Genomic DNA, 16,278 nt, shown 5'->3' on the forward strand with positions numbered 1-16,278 from the left:
TATGAAGGGATACGATTTGCGTCTTAGATTTAGACATATCTCTTGCCTCATACTTAAACAATAACTTGAAAAATATTTTACAAAGAAAAAGAACATTGTTCATCTGAATGTCATTCATTATTATATTGCTATATTTTATACCCTATTATTTATATATACAAAATTTCTTAATTGCCTTTTACAGATGCCTGGAAGCATATAATATAACAGTTTTAAAGTATCCCATTTTTAAACTTTTTTTTGTCTTGGCTCATGTCAATCTCTTTAATAAACTATGGTTGCTTGGAGAATATAGGAAGTATTTGGAATGTTGTTTAAAGTTTAATAATAACTGGTAGCATTGTCCATTTGCGGCCTGAACAGTTGGAGCACCTGTCAGGGCGATCTGGTAGAGATAGCAGCATCATAAGACTTAAACAATCATGGAGGGCTGTTAATGTGCAGTGTCGACGGGTGCCAGGTTCTGTTCTTTATTTGGGGCTTTTCTTTTCTTCGGCTGCGTTTTGTTGTTGTTTTCCCTCTGTTCTCTGTTTTGTCTTCGGGCTGCTCGCCCTTTGCTTTCCTGTCTTGTCTCCTTGCTTTCGTCTTTGTTGGACTTTTTTCTTTTCTCCTCCCTATTTTTTTTCCCTGAAATAAAAATGATGGCACATTAGAAGATTTGCTCAGGCTGTTGCAATTTCTGCCTGCTTCACTTTGCCATAGCCTGTAAAACCGGCCCTGGATTAGCACCTCCTGTTAGAAGCTGGACACTAGTACTAGTGTTTGGAAGTGTCCAACTCTTCATCAAACTACTAAATTCGGCCACTGGACTAGCACCTCCCATCAGTCTGACTCTAAGCAAAGGGCCGAGAAGTCCCTGGGGAGCCCCGGTGCTTTAGAGCTGGTATAAATATCTCACACACTCATAGCCTGTCTCCCACAGCCAGGGGCACAGCTCCATGTACTCCACCAAAACGCAGCTGGTTTGGGGATATCTATAGCTGAAGCCAGGTAGCATTAACTATCGACTGGTCTAAATTTATTTTGGGCTGGGACCCGGAGCGTATGGTGAGAGGAAATTAGCCATCATGTTACTCCCCTTCACTGCCAATGCTCAGCGTCTTTGTCTTTTAAAAATCCCTCTCCCCTCCCTTAACCCCCACCACACCCACATCCCAGGGGATTCTTGGTATTGCAACATGAATCCCACGACAAAGTGTCAACTCCAGCACAGCTACGTGACCCTCTTCAGACTAAAAAAATGGTGTTCCAAGTCTAAAGTCAAGCTTTAGACCATTGTTACAAAATTAGGTATTCAAGTAATTTATTGCTTTAAATACAATAAGGTAAGGTAAGACGTTGAGGATTTTGTTACTGCTACAGACTTCTCCAATAAAGCTTCCCGTCCCCTTAGGAATATTAAAACTTTGTGTATTGGCTGTGGAGATGATATTGTATAATGCATTTATGCTTGGACATAAGGAAGAAATTCTTTATGCTGAGTGTGGTGAGGCACTGGAACAGGTTGCCCAGAGAAGTTGTGGATGCACCATCCCTGGAAGTGTTCAAGGTCAGGCTGGATGGGGCTTTGAGCAACCTGGTCTAGTGAAAGGTGTCCCTGCCCATGGCATGGGGGGTGGGGGGTGGACTAGCTGATCTTCAAAGGTCCCTTCCAACCCAAACCATTCTGTGATTCTATGATTCTATCCCTTCTATTTGCTTTACAAACCAATGCAGGCATGACATTGAATCAAACTTGTATGTACACACAAGCCTAAAGCAGATTAGATTTTCTTCTGTGTGGAGCTGGTTCATCTACTGAGCTATGCAGCTGAAATTCACCTGTGGTTAGATGAATCCCAATGATGTCTTCAAAAGCAACCTTGCTTCAGACTTTCATGATACAATGTCATACTGACATGTATGACTCCTTACATGGAGAAATTTCTGGACAAGTATTGAAAAGCATCTGGCCAAACTCTGTTTTATGATGTCCTGGTAATGATACTACTGAAAATAATCTATCCCTCTTTGTTACAGCAAAAATACTTTTTGCTTTTAAATATCAGCAGAGAGAATCCAGGCTTTCCTACACCAACGTTGGGGGGGTTACACAAACCTGGCAACAGCTCTTGCTGTTGAGGGTGCTTGAATGCAGGGAACTGTGCCCATTCCAGACTCAAAACCAGAGCTGGGAGTTTTTGATGCCTCAATGGGCTCTGTGGGAGTAGGACACCGTGGGGGAGTTGGTGCAGGGGCGGGGGCTTCGTTCTGAGAACAGATGACCATCCAAGGAGGAGCAGGTCAGATAAAGGGAGCGAGATTCAGAGGAGGTGATGAGAAGGCAGAAAGCAAGGAGTAAAACCAAGGTGTGAGGATGTGCTGTGTCCTGTTCTTGTTGTGTAGCTCTATGGGCTTATTTTATGGCTTCTCCATTCCTTACTATCACTGCCTGAGATCGAAGAGCAGGGGAAGGTTTAGATACAGATGTTAAGTCAAGTAGGGACAAACATCTGCCTTTCTCATCTGTTGTTTCTGAAACATGCAGTAAAGCTTTAAATGTAAAATGGCTCCTCAAATTGTAGGCAACCAGTCAGAGATCACCCCACTCTATGCCCACATACCTGCAGAATCCCTCTCTGAATTTGGCAATGCCATCTAAGACGCGCAGAGGTGAGCAGAGGAGACCTGCAGAACAGGCATGCGAGGCTGAGCGAGGGCTACGGCCGCCGGCAGGGCTGGGAGAGCGCCATGCAGAAGTGAGCGTGCATCTTACCCAGCTGTAATGCTCTCTCTTACTAATGGATAATGACAGTATGGAATTTCGTTCCAGTGGTTTGTAAATACAATTGGCGCAAGATGAAATGTTATTTGAATGGAAACTGTCCAGACATTCAGTGTTTGACATTGTTCACTTGGTGATTAGCCAAAATCCTTCAGCTGTGACTTCCTAGCCACAATTCTTTAAGTATGCTGGAATGACATTTAATGGTTTCCCGTTCAGTCATGGATCAGGATGTATGTATTTATATGTATGTGTGTGAATATACTAAGAATACACTCTCTCTGTCTAGCTAGAGACTTATCTAGGCATGGCTTCACTGTTTCCGTTTTAATCAGACTGGTGTCATTATAAAGGACAAGCAAAACTGATCTCTGGAAAGTACTTAAAACTCAGTCCTAATTCTCTTCTGCTCTGAGGATAACTAGTTTGGAGTCCTCTGTGCAATATTTATACACAGTTTAATGCCATCATCTCCATGCTGTTGCCATTTGTGAAAAGATCTGCCCTCTAGACCTGTGCTGTTCTGGTAATGAAATAAAGCACAGAAAGGGTCATCTTTGCTGGCTCTTTAGCTCCTTTCACCACTATTTTAAGAAGTGTGAGGTTTTATATGACAGTATGTTAGTTCCAGTCAGTCCTTGGTTCAGTTCAGACCCAAGGGAAGATTCTACCCACAGTTATCCGCTAGCATTGGGGTGTAGCTGGAGCCACATTCTTGCATGCATCTCTCTCCCTGTTCATATCCCTGCTCTCTTCTTCCCAGAGACTTGTTCCTGAATATTTTGCCTTCTTACTACTACTTGCTGAAGCCCACTTCGTAACAGCACATTGAACTGGACGCCAGGAGTTTGGAAATTCGTTGGAAATCTGGGCATTTGGCTATCTGTGAAATGAAAAGCGCAAAAAATGACACGGGCCATTATGTTTACAAGTTCATCTCTGAACTACTTTGCATTTGAAGAAGAAAAGGCAAGAACAGCATTAAAACGGAAGCTCATCAAAGGCATAAACGATGCAGTAAGCGATGTAACTTAGAAGAAAAAGATTCTCCCAAAATTTCCACCGAAGCATGTTGTGGTTAGAAGATCCCCCTGCCTTTGAGCACGCGACGCGTGCCGCGTCCGTCCGTCCGTGCGTCTGTCAGCGCCCGTCTGTGCGCTACGCCGCGGGCGCGGGGGGGGCGCGGTGCCGGTGCCGCCCGCAGGGGGGCGCCGCGGTGCCGCGCCGGGCCCGGCGGCGCGCGGGAGGCCCCCGGCGGCCCGGGGTGGGGGAAGCGGGTCCCCCCCGCGGGGGGGGGGGGGGGGGGGGGGCTTCCCCCTCGCTGCCCCCCGCTTGTGGGGTTTGGAGGGGTTAGGGAGGAGGGTGTCCTGTCCAGGCCCCTTCCTCCGCGTTGTGCCTGCTGCTCCAGCGTCTGCCTTTGCTTTATGCGGCGTACGCGATCAACTTTTTTTAGTATGCCGGGAAGAGGAGATAAAAAAAAAAAAAGGCAGCGTGTTGTGCCACGCCATGGGAACATCGCTCTTTCTCCTAGTGGCTTACAGAATTCTCTTGCAGTGATGCGCTAACGCTACGAGCGTTTATGTCTTCTTATGGATTCAATAAAACCTTTCAAAACTAAAAAAAAAAACAAAAAAAAACAGAAAAGAAAAAAGAGGGTAAATCTTTTTAAATAGGAGATAGTAAAATATTTTCCAAAAGAAAGTGTTGCTCATGAAGATGTGGATTCACGGGATTCTAATGGCTCTGTGAAGTAATTATTTGGCATTAAAATAGATTTTATTCCAGAACTGAAACCATACAGCCAACTGTACGGGAGGAGTTAGTCTGTAGGCACTGCCCAGTGAATTTGCTTGTAGATAGAGGATACTTTACTACTTTTAATAACACCAACTTTGTATATTGAAGAAAATCTACAGACGTGCTATAATTCTGAGAAGTGTGGTAGTTCAAATTAAACGCAGACATGAAACTAATTCAGAGAACAATATAATTACATGTCAAATCAGCTTAAAGCTGCTGAGTTCTCGTAAATCTAATTTATAGCCCCTGGTCGAAGAAATCCCTGCGTCTGTATTTATGCAATCCATGTCTGAATACATCTTTAAGTATGCAAGCCAGGGTATTTCAGAGAAGTCTTTGCGTTATTGCATCAGATGTGGTGTTTTCACTAGACCTATAGCTGTATTTTATGGAGTAAAGGGCTGAAGGGTTGGTGATGACTTAGGAGAACTCGGTACTTAAGAGTACCATGTGAGGGAGAGTTACTTACTGAAAAAAATCACAGCTGACGTGGATTAACTACCGCAGGTTCCAGATTTCATCTACTTTAGGCATTATCACTTAGTCCCACCCTATTATATTCAGCTGTAATTACTACAGGGCGCTCAGAGCAGCATATTTGTTCACTTCTCCCTTCCACGGGCACTGAAACCCCAAACCACCATAGGAAAGCATAAAATCTGATTGTGCAAACTCCTTCGCTTTTGGGGGGGGCGGGGTGTCACAGGGAAGGTCTCATGGAAACCCCAGAGGGATGAGAATCTGGCGTCAGGCATTTGGGATGATCGTATTTCTTTTGGAGAAATCACTCCTACAAAGAAATTTACCCTGGGAGAGCAGAAGGGGCAAGAGGAGTCACTGAACTGCGCCTGGTGGGGTTGCAGGCACCGACATAACAGGCCCCTATCTGGGAGGGTCCTGGCTCTTCTACTGTGCATGTCACCACGGACCACAAAATAAGCTGAAGAGCTATAATAAAAGACCACAAGCCACAGCTGTAACGTGCCACAGTGTTCTTTCACACCCCTCACAGCCTCGGCTGACCTCTCTGCACTTTCCCAGCTACTGGAGCACAGTCAGCACCAGTGCTCCAGCACCGGTGCTCCAACACCTCCGTACCCCACGAGGTACGGGGACAAAACTTGGGTGCTAAGTGCCACCACTCTGTGTTGCCCTTCTTCCCGCCTACCCACACCCTTCTCAGAGACTTTTTTTAGTCCTCTTAGACTAAAAGTCTGTCGCCCTTTCCTTATAACGCAACCTGGACAACAGCAGCATGACAACCCAGAAGAAGCCGTGCCGAGCAAAGATACCAGTAAGAGGAGCATGCCCCAGGCTCTCAAACCACTTACTACAGCTCCGTCTACAATACGGTCATGTCGTATTATGCAAATGAGTAGATCGCTCTCATTTTCAAGAAGAGCGACACCTGTTTTTTTGGAACACAGGCTGTAGCATGTACTCACGCTACTTGCCAAGATAACAAGCCTCCAAACGCCCAACTGCCCAGTGATGCAAAGGACATTCCTTTCATTCACAAGCCATTCGTGGCTGATTCATCTGGTACGTCCTTCTGAAGTTTAAACAGCATAACTCTCTTATCAGCAATCATTGTTTTCCTAGTTATAGTGGCCCCATTTTATAATCGCTAGATTTCCAGGTGACCAGAATGGTGAGGGTCAACAACTTCAGAATTACCTAGGTACTACACTGGCTCAGTGCATTTCTTTCTCTTGAAGATGCGCCAGCTGCTGAAGTGAATCTGGGTAAAAATTTTAAAGGAGCTAAGGTCAAAGGCATTCAAGTAGCAATTAATTTGGCCAAACATAGGTTCTCCTGCTGTTGAGATGCATGAGAACAGCCTACCTGACTTCCACATACCAGTCCAGGTGGATACAGGTCTTAAGACATGTGTCATATCCACAGTCCTATGGGGTGATCTTAGATAACCCAAGATACCTCAAAAGATATCGACACTTATGGTTGAGCAACTGCATTAGGGGACTTAGTGACTAATTTATGTGCCTATCTCCTCTTGAAAATGGAAATACATCTCTAGATGCAGACTCTAGGTGATGTTGGAGCCTGAGACCTACAGTAGTCTTTCCATGAGATTTGGAGTCCTTGATCTTCATTTGCCTCTGAAAATAGGATCTGGATTACTAAATTGCATTCACTTGGAAAATGTTTTTATTTATGTCGCGTGTTCTAGCCTGTTCTTGCAAGAAAGGGCAATGCTGAGGGAGGCACGTCTGGGGGAATGAGAACATTGTGTCTAAATGCAGAATAGATCAGGCCTGCGCAACAGCCGTTTGCATAAAGCAAGCAGAGAGGAAAGAGGAGGCTGAGCAGATCAGCTCTGCTGAGGCAGGAGAGGTCAGGCTTTGCTGCTGTAGCAGATAAAGAGCAAGTTGTATCCCATTAGGTGTATGGGAAGTAGGAAGGGATCATTTCTTCCATGGGCTGCTTGGGAAATGACACTCCTACACTCATGAGCTCATAAGTAAGGCTTATGGAAAGTCCCTGGCTTAACTATCTTGTGATGACCTCTTTGCAATAGAAATGGGTTGGATCTGCCTTTCCTGTGCCATAGAAAAGACATTGCCAGTGCCTGAAAATACAAGAATATCCTCCAGTCAAAGAAGCAGCCAGAGGAGGAGGATTTCTATAATGAGTTCTGTTTACTGTTTGTGGAGACATTTACTGCTGTCTCTTCAAACCAGAGCCTGTGGGGATTTATTTCCTTTGCACTTGTCTGTTGGGACTAAGGGAATTTGTTAGCAGCCTTGTTTTAATCAGGACTAATGTTGTGCTAACAACAGCAATTTTATAATTACATAACAGTTTTCATCTTATAAGGTCCTGCAGCTTATAAACTTTGAACACAGCTTCCAAAGAAAAGAAAGCAAAGTCTATTTAGGAGAGCAGAAAACCACTCCGCATTGCTTAGGACGGGAAGTGACACACACCATGCTGGTATCTAGGAAAGTGGCGTTTTCTCGCCGAGCTTGCTTTGAGATTTTTAACAATGGCTTCTGAGTGGGATTTAATTTTTACAGCTCTCCTAAGAGTTGCAAAAAGGTAGGTGGGTGTCCAAGTCCACTGTACATGCCTCTTTTAAGAACGGAATCAGATGCCAATACAAAGGTTGGCAATAGCAGCGATTGGTACCAAAAAAACCTTACCCTGTTGTTAGAGCATCAGGATGTTGGCAGAAATCGATAATAGTTTGTTTTCCTTTCAGGCACCAATAATCTAAGCCCTCCCATTAGCCCAGATTGGGGTCATAAATATAGTCCCTTTTAGAGACTTAGTTCAGCTGGTGCAGGCTTTTGAGCAAACCAGAAATAAAAATGTGATGCTGCATTTTGTCAGAGCTGCATGTTTAGTCTGCCTCTCTAGAAATAATCAAGAAAAGTTATACATGATAAGAGACAGATGCTAGTGCCTCAGCAGACATTTGAACTCTTTCTAGTACAATAGTAAAAAGGAGAAAACACCCAAAGAAACTTGTTTCTTTAGCACTCAAATTTGTACTCGGAGTGCTCTGAAGGGAGGGATAAATGCGAGAAGCCGTTTTCCTTGGCTTTACTTAAACCGATCGCATTAATGTAACCTGCCAATTCAGAAGATACTCATATGACCCCAATGTTTGAATGCATCCATAAGAATGCCTTTTTCCCTAAACGACCACGGCTTGGAGCTGGGCTATACTGATGACTGAATACGGATCCTGGAGGGGATTTGTGAGTGCCGACTAGCGCTTGGGCCAGGCCAGCAGTTCTGCCTCGGTGCTAGACGCCAGGGCCAGGGAACCTGGGCATCTTCCACTGTTTCATTTGCTGGTATAGGTGCAGCTATACGCTCCCCCTGGAGCCCCCTCCTTACATCTCCTTAAGTTTCCCGATGTGCCAGGAAGGTGAAGGAAGATGAGGAGTCAACAGGATGCACCTCTGGCCCCGCTCTGCACGGTTCACTTGTCCCCTCCGCTCTAAGCTCAGTTTGTTTGCCTTCCCGCCTGGGGTGACACCTGTGCTGACAGGTAGACGGGAGCCCGTGCGTGCCCCACAGGTAACCCAGGCCAGCCTGACGGATGGATCAGCCAGTCGGCAGTAGCTGACACGCAGGGGGGTGGCAGCCCCTGACGGATCTACTCAGCAAAACCATCAGCCCAGAGCCAGGGTGCTATTACTTAAATTCACCAGAGGCCCGATTCTGCCCTCTCTTGTACTTGCTCAAACACACGGAGGTCACCAAGGTTGTCCTCTGGTGTACATGAAGGGAGAATTTGCTTTCAAGGATACTTCTCAAAACAAGGTGTTGAAAAACGGATGTTTCTTTCTGTTTCGTGTCTCCAATGTGTGTGTACTATTTCAGCTGGCCGAAGCACTGATCTTCCTCTCTCTAGGTAGTGCCGATATTTCCAAATACATTTTCATCCTGATTAAAATGACAGGTCAGGTTTCTAAGTTTCATACAGGGACTCCAAAGGTCCCCTTTCAAGAAGTGTGACATGACATATCACTTTGGCCATCTCCATGTGTTTCTGAAGAGTTTTTCTCACCTACTCAGAGGATACCTGGCAGTTCACCAGGTAGAGAGCAGCCTGTGGAGAAGGGGATTGGGATGACCAAGACTCTTGGACTGCCCCTGAAAAAGGCTCAGGAAATTTTTATGCCAAAGTGATTCAGGGCTTAGTCCTAGGAAGTTCTGGGGGCTCGGGTGACCAAGATGCTGTCAAAGGAATCTCAGGTTTTCAGGCTCTGGAGTCCTTGTCAGCCTGCCAGGTGGGTTTCCAAGGGCCAACCCAATGGACAAGCTGGCAGGATACTAGGCAGAAACCTAACACAAAGGCAAAGTTGTTTCAAAACCTGCCTACTTTCCACTGGCTTCATTGAAATCAGCAAGTTTCTGGGAAATGTGATGACTTTGGTAATCTGGTATTTTCCATTCCTTTGGAAAATTCAGCCCTATAAAATATTAAAAAAAGATTTCTAAGTAGGGGTCATGGAGGACGTGCATGAAAAAAACTTGAATGCAAATATTTTAACATTGCCCGTAAGTCTTCAATTTAAAATGAATCACAGATCGAAATTGTCCATGTAAATTTTATCCAGGCTGTCTTGTCTTCGTTTTTTCTTTCCAAGAATGTGATAAGTTTATTCTTTTTAAATCCCTCTGGGAATGAACTGTGCATTTAGAGCTGTTTGTAGTAACACAGGCTTTGCACACTGAAGTGAGCAGCCGACTTTATGAGTAGCTTGAAGTGGAATGTGAAGAATGAGTATGCCATGTGACAGTGCATCACTGGAGTCCGCTTCACTTAGTATACTTTACAAACCGACCACCACACCATTTAGACCGGATACGAACAAGGTTGGATGGCCCAAAGGTTAGAGGAGATCCAGCCCCTACTGAGATAAGAAAGCATCCTCATGGCCGAGGGCACCACCAAGTCCTAAGGAAAGTCTGTAACCCCTTAGCAATCCGACCAGGAGATCTGCCCTCCGTCCTGTCTAGCACCGTTCCTATGAGCAGTATACAACAGCAGCTCAGCAAAACTTGCTATAGGCATGTTTTATTTTTCTGCTTGGTGCTTGGCTGGTGTCTTAAGAGTGCTACAGCAATGCTGGTAAATTGGTCGCAATCCTGGGCTTTACATTTCCAGGTGTTCCTGTGGGGTATGTGTGGCCCATATGGCAGGGCTGGTTACAGGAGCCAAATTATAGGGCTGCAAAAAGGTTCTAGGGAACCCGAAGCAAAAGTTCAGTGAGTGATATTTTCTGTACTACAATGTATTGCAAGTCAGGACCTTCTCTAGCCTCTGAAAACTGGGACTGTGCAGTCTCTCTTTGCAGCTGCCTCCTGCCTCCAGATAAAGAAGCCCACTGTACACTAGTCAACTAATATGTTCATGCTTCTCTTTAAAATCGAGTAACTAATCACTTTCCTGCCTGCTCCAAGAACTTTTATGTTAGTCAAAAAGAGAAACTACTCACTATCTCTACAAATCTGAGGGTCACCTGCTTTTTCTAGCAACTTCTTAGGCACTATTCTATAACATCTGAGACCAACCCTGTAAACCCAATAATATTTTGCAAGGGTCTGGTATGACATGCTCAGAAATACTTTATAGACTGTCATACAGAAGTGTAGAAATCTCTGGGGCAAGAAAACAGCAAACAGTTGGTGCATACATACTGTAGTAAGATACTAAAAGGAGCAGGATGCTTTGTCCAAAGAATCCAGAGCAAATAGACCCTTACCCCAACCTCAGCCATAAACTCTAAGAAGGTACTTTTAAGTACCTTGCTCATGTGCTTTTGAAAATGTTACCCAAGATGTCTCTGTGTCCGGGAAGTTAATTTATGTGCTCTGAGAGAGTGAGTTGCTTTCAGTTAGAAAACAGAGGTTCCATCAACCTTAAACGTGAATATGCCCTGTAGTATTCAGAGGGATTCACAAAGACTCTTCCATCTCCATATTGCATCTTCCACTGTGTCACATTTAAACTTAAGAGATTTATCTATTGTAGCTTTAGTTTGATTTAAGACCACTAGGAAAAAAATACAGCAACATAAAATAGACTGCAGCTGGGAATGTGATCCTTCGTCTCAGTGATGAACCTTTTTTTTCTTTATAATACAGTCTTCATATGACTTCCTCATGTTCCACAACTGTAAAATGGAGATGACAGTTCCTTAATTTTGGTAAGTGCTTTGGGATCTATGGATGAAAACAACTACTGGTGCAAATCAAAGCCACTGAAGTGGACAGAGAGACTCCTCCTTACTTCAGTTAATGTTTTGAAGCACCAAACATCGTGCTTCAATCAAATAGAGAGCTCAGGATCCTTCTTTACAGAGTATCATTTCCTTGCTCATGCTTAAAGGTAGCAGGGGCTGGATCACCCACTGGCATTCCCTCCCACCACCCACATCCGTACAAGAAATAAAGTCAGTTCATCTGGATTTAAACTAAATCCTTCTGGTTTAGCAATGCACATTTCTACTTAAGCAATAAACATCTGTCGTCTGCCATTCATTAATATTAATTATAAATGGTCACTAGCTCATGGGATCCAAGTCCACCAGCTGAGATTTTTCCAACTCTGACCTTGTTAGGATTTGTATAAAAAGTGTTCAGAAGGGTCCTTCGAAGCTCGAAGCCAACAATAAATGCAATTTGCAGAGTACAGCGTTTAGATTATGCACTTAGAACAAGGGCGGTCAGAAAGGGTGATGGGGAGCGGGGGAGGGAGGGAAGGAGAGAGTACAGAGCCTGAAACAGTGTTCCTTTAAATGCTTAAGAGTTTTAGACCTTTCTGCAGGCTAATAACAGGGAGAGGCACTGTCCATAATGAAACTGGCCCATCCATTAAACATTACTGTAAATGAAAGGTTGCGTGAATTAAAGGTTGTTCATCTCATGTTTCAGGAATGTAGCTGTGTTTCATGTCTGAAGCCTGTTTTCCTTTTAAACAGAGTTCTTCAGATGACAAATGAGAGAGAGAATTTCGGAAAGCAAATGGGCAGAAGTAAATACATGCTTAAGAACAAAGCAGAGACATAACTGTAGCTGTAAATCTTTCTACTGGGGCTACTGTTTGCCGTGGATATTGGGGAGGATTAGATTAGAATTGAGAAATTTCATTACTGGGTCATTTTGCTTGTAAACAAAAAAACAATAGAAAAATCCCCACAGTTGATCGTTAAATTCTAGCCTTAATATCACCTGTATATGTGTCACTCATGGACTGCTGGTTAATTCTTTTTCTATCATTTTGGATTTCAAGAAACTAAAAATAGAAAGTTTAGGAAATGCTTTTTCTGCACTTTACAAGGCCACTGCATCTTTAACTGATAAATGTTTATTTTTTTCTTTAATTTCTTGCCACTGCAAAATTGCTTCAACAAAAATTACTGAAAAACAATATTTGTTTGCATCAGTCCTTAAAATTAGCTTATTCTTTTCAGGCCTAAGCATACGGCAGTTTTACCCTCATGGGCCACATCTTCATCTGCTCTTAAAGTATATATAGCTTCATTGGCAGAGAGTTGCTAGCTTATATCTCTGGTGAATTAGTGTAACAAGTTCACTGAAATTTTCTGTAAGAATATCCAGCCCTATACTCTTCCTATAACAATGATTCAAAGCTGATGAATGCAAAGAGGAACATGAACAGATATCTTAGCACTGCAAATGACTGAACTGGACAAAATGAAAGGAAAGTTGGTTTCAGTTCCTTGACTCAGGCCCAAATAAAAGTCTGAGCTTGATAAAGACAGCAGGAGGCCTTAAACTGATATCAATGGACAGAGATACTTGGATTTGTGCTCTGTAAATGTGCAGTACACTGTCTTTCTGTGGAAGGCTTACAGAAGGCAACAGGCAAGAAAAAATTTTGTGGAAATTTTGTAGCAATTTTAGAAATGCTTTCAAAGCGTTATCTGGTCCCTTACAAGGCGATGAGGCTCAACTACTATACTTAAACTGTCTCTGATGGATGTTTGTCTAACCTCCTTAAAAATCTTCCATGATGGAGATTCCCACAACCTCTCTCCTGATCTTTACTATCTCTGACAATAACATTGGATGTTATCGTCTCATTGGGAATGCTCTGAAGCTCCCTTGGACCTTTATAAAGGAAGGCTACGGCAGTGAGTGTTTTCTTTTTCAAAGTTATGAGGTGGGAAGAGAGCTGGGAGGTGGCAGCCTAAGCAGACCAAAGGCTACATCAGGTGTCAGAGCTGGCAGGGAGAGTGAGCTGAGAAGAGACGAGGAGACTGGAGATGCGGAGACCTGGGTGGGGAAAAGCAAACAGAGCTGCCTGGGTGGGGAAGAACAGACAAATATCCAGTAAGATGAGGAGAAACAGCAGCCAAAAAGTGCTTCTTTGTTTTCACTTTGTTACAAAGGAAAGCTGAAAATCCCTTCTTTACGGCTAGATCCAAAGTACTCTGAAGTCAATGGGATTTCAGTGGGTCTTGGATCGGACCCTTTAAAAGAAGGGCAGCTATAATACAATAGTGAATGAGTGCCATTGCTGTCCATGACCGGCAGTGTTATAACAGCATTGCTATACATGGAAGTGTTCCACAGCCCAGGATTTAGCTGATTAAACAGTGCTGCTTGTGTCACCATTAGACTTGAAACATCCACTGCCTGATTTACTCTGTAGCTCACATACCCCAAATGTTTTGCATTCTTGGACTAAATTTGATAGATGTACTAGCAAACTTCTCTCTTGCATTTGTTCTTCTTTCCAGGACACACAGGGCAAAATAGTGAGGGGTTTAGATCTCCAGGTGGCGAGGGCTGGGGGAGCCCTGCTGTCAGCAGCCACTTCCCTTTGCCTTTACTTTGTGCTAATATTGCCCAAAGGTGAGAAAACACCTTGCTGTGGTCTTCTGGAGAATCAAGAGAAAGAAGTTGTCAAGATGTCTTGCTGTGGCACGCAGCCTGGAAGAGGCTCGTTTCCTCTTCCAGCTGTGACAAACATGTCCCTCCCTCAGAAAGAGCTCCTTAAAGCACTAGAAGTTAGGGCAAGGACTTTGGAAGCATCGACTGTGAGAAGTGATAGAAAGACCAGTATGGAGAGAAAGACAAGTATGTGAGGACGTGCAGGCAGAGCAAGAAAGTGACGTGGGGTAAGAGAAAACGATACTCTGCTCTTTTGCACATGGTCTCTGCCCTGCGCTGAGAGGGGAGAGAAGCCACGGTTTCCTATTTGTCTCTCCCTGAAACTCAACAATGTGAAGTCGCTGAAGGTGAAGATGCCATGAATAAATAAAATACAGCTGTACTAGGGAAAAAGGCCAGAGACCAGGCAGACCCCTGCGTGTCTGCACAGCATAACTGGTAGTTTGGTTTAGGACTCTGTTTGACCTGCAACAGCCGTCCCTCTTCCCCAGTCAAGTCTGCTGCAGATGGAATAGCCCCAGCTAGTTTGGATGCAAGCCAGAAGGTGGCCCTTGGCCTTGTGGCCAAGGAGTGGACCTTTGCCTGCTTTTCTTTAGCAGTATAGACATAGCTGCGGATTTTACCTTCTAAAGCTGGAGCTGCTCCTCTCAATCCCAAACATTTTTATTCAAGAGGGAAGATTTTTAGGCAGGTGCTGGAAATTTGGTGCTGAACGTATACCTGATGGGCACTTTGGAAGGGGCAGGAAGAGGGGTTTGTGAGAGGTTTGTATTCCCTCCTGTTTTTCCTACAGAGCTCAGGCATCTACAAGATAGTCAGCCAGCCAATTCTGGAGCACAAGGAGGCACCAGAAGGGAAGATCAGAAAGAGAAAAAGAGCTGATTTCTATCCCTTATTTGGTTTAGTGATCTGAGGAGAACAGCTCTCACATCGTTCACATTTTAACAGAAGAATGCAATCAGCTTTTTTCTGATTCACTTCCCTTATGGGAGCAATTGACCACACGCTGCTTTCTCAGCTTTGACACCATTCCTGTTAATACGAGGTTGATGCTGTTTACCAGCAGCAGCCTGTCCAGCACGTTTTTTATAGCATGCTCCAGAGGACCTCAGGGCAGCTGAGCAACCTCCCCTCTGCTCCCAGGCCCCCCAGGACAGGGAGGAGATGGAAGGTGGCAAGAGAGGAGCTGGCAACAGGAGAGGAGAACATCTCTAAAGGAGCACAGAGACAGCGTCGGCTCAGCACCCTGCAAGGCTAAAACCAATCTTGATACGTGAGGGCCTGACAGGTTGGTGTATAGCCGTAGCCATTTTCAGCCTGACTGTTCATCGAGATGCATATTATTCAGAGAATACAACTGTGGCACGGTGCACATGTACACATTGCGTGCGTACATGTATAGTACCGTATGTGCAGAGGCACATAGCATGTATGTATTACCTGCTTGCACGGTTGATACATGTCTGTCACAACTGGGAGGTGTGATAAGAATTTAATGTTCACACTAACACAAACAAAATAAACACACTTGTAGCAAAAAGCAATATTACTGTTAATTAGTTCAGATTTGAAAGTCTCAGTTTGCTGGTAGTAACCCAGTAAGACTTTCAAAACTGCCTGTGATTAAATTTCGAAAATGCTATGATTAAAGTTTAAAAATGGCCTTTTTCCAACCTTTTCAGCCCTTGAATTGTAAAGCCAGTACTTCCTCTACTACTAGCTATTTTGGGTTCACAAATGGCTCTGACTCATATTGGTCCTGTTTTTCCCCTCTTAACCTTTCTCACCCGGATCTCTTTTCTAGATCACACCCCTGTCTGCTGGCCCGCAGCGGTGGGCAGCCCTGTGCTGTCCCCGCCGTGCCTTGCTCAAGGTATCCCCAGGACACCATTTCACTTCATGTTGCAACTAGTGGATTCCCAGTCTCAACAGCCTCACTCTTGGAGGCTGGAAATGTGTTAAAGTTAAAGAGTCAAAACCCCTGTAAGGAAAGGAAATGAGAGGTCCTCTTGGCAGCACCAAACAGAAAATAAACAACCAAACTCTTCACAAGACAGACTCCTCAATTATAGTAACTCAGGCTCGCAGAGGACAGAGTTATGACCCATTGGCGTATGCAGTATGTAAACACAGGGATGCAGTAATTAGCTTTGTGTTCATCTTGAGGCTTCAGAAGTCCTGTGACCTGCCATGGAGTAAGGTCATTAACCATAACCACACGAGTGACCTTCACACAGGACACCCCATCTCTCACAGTTATACGAGCGAACTGTGCACTGTGATGTCTCTCCGGCTCACATGCTCCAGCCCTC

General features: G+C 44.4%; 1 protein-coding gene across 1 annotated transcript in view; it reads right to left on the minus strand.

The window, feature by feature from the left end:
* Positions 1-215: 215 nt before the first annotated feature.
* The window catches only part of RSPO3 (R-spondin 3), a gene marked incomplete at its 5' end in the record, with an annotated part of 61,383 nt that continues 45,320 nt past the window's right edge, over positions 216-16,278 (minus strand). The window contains one exon of the mRNA XM_082307403.1: positions 216-627. Coding sequence (XP_082163529.1) covers positions 434-627 — 194 coding nt within the window. The 3' untranslated portion in view covers positions 216-433. The remainder of the gene's footprint in view (positions 628-16,278) is intronic.

Source organism: Platalea leucorodia (assembly GCF_965183815.1).
Source record: "Platalea leucorodia genome assembly, chromosome: 3".
In the NCBI taxonomy this organism is placed as follows: Eukaryota; Metazoa; Chordata; class Aves; order Pelecaniformes; family Threskiornithidae; genus Platalea; species Platalea leucorodia.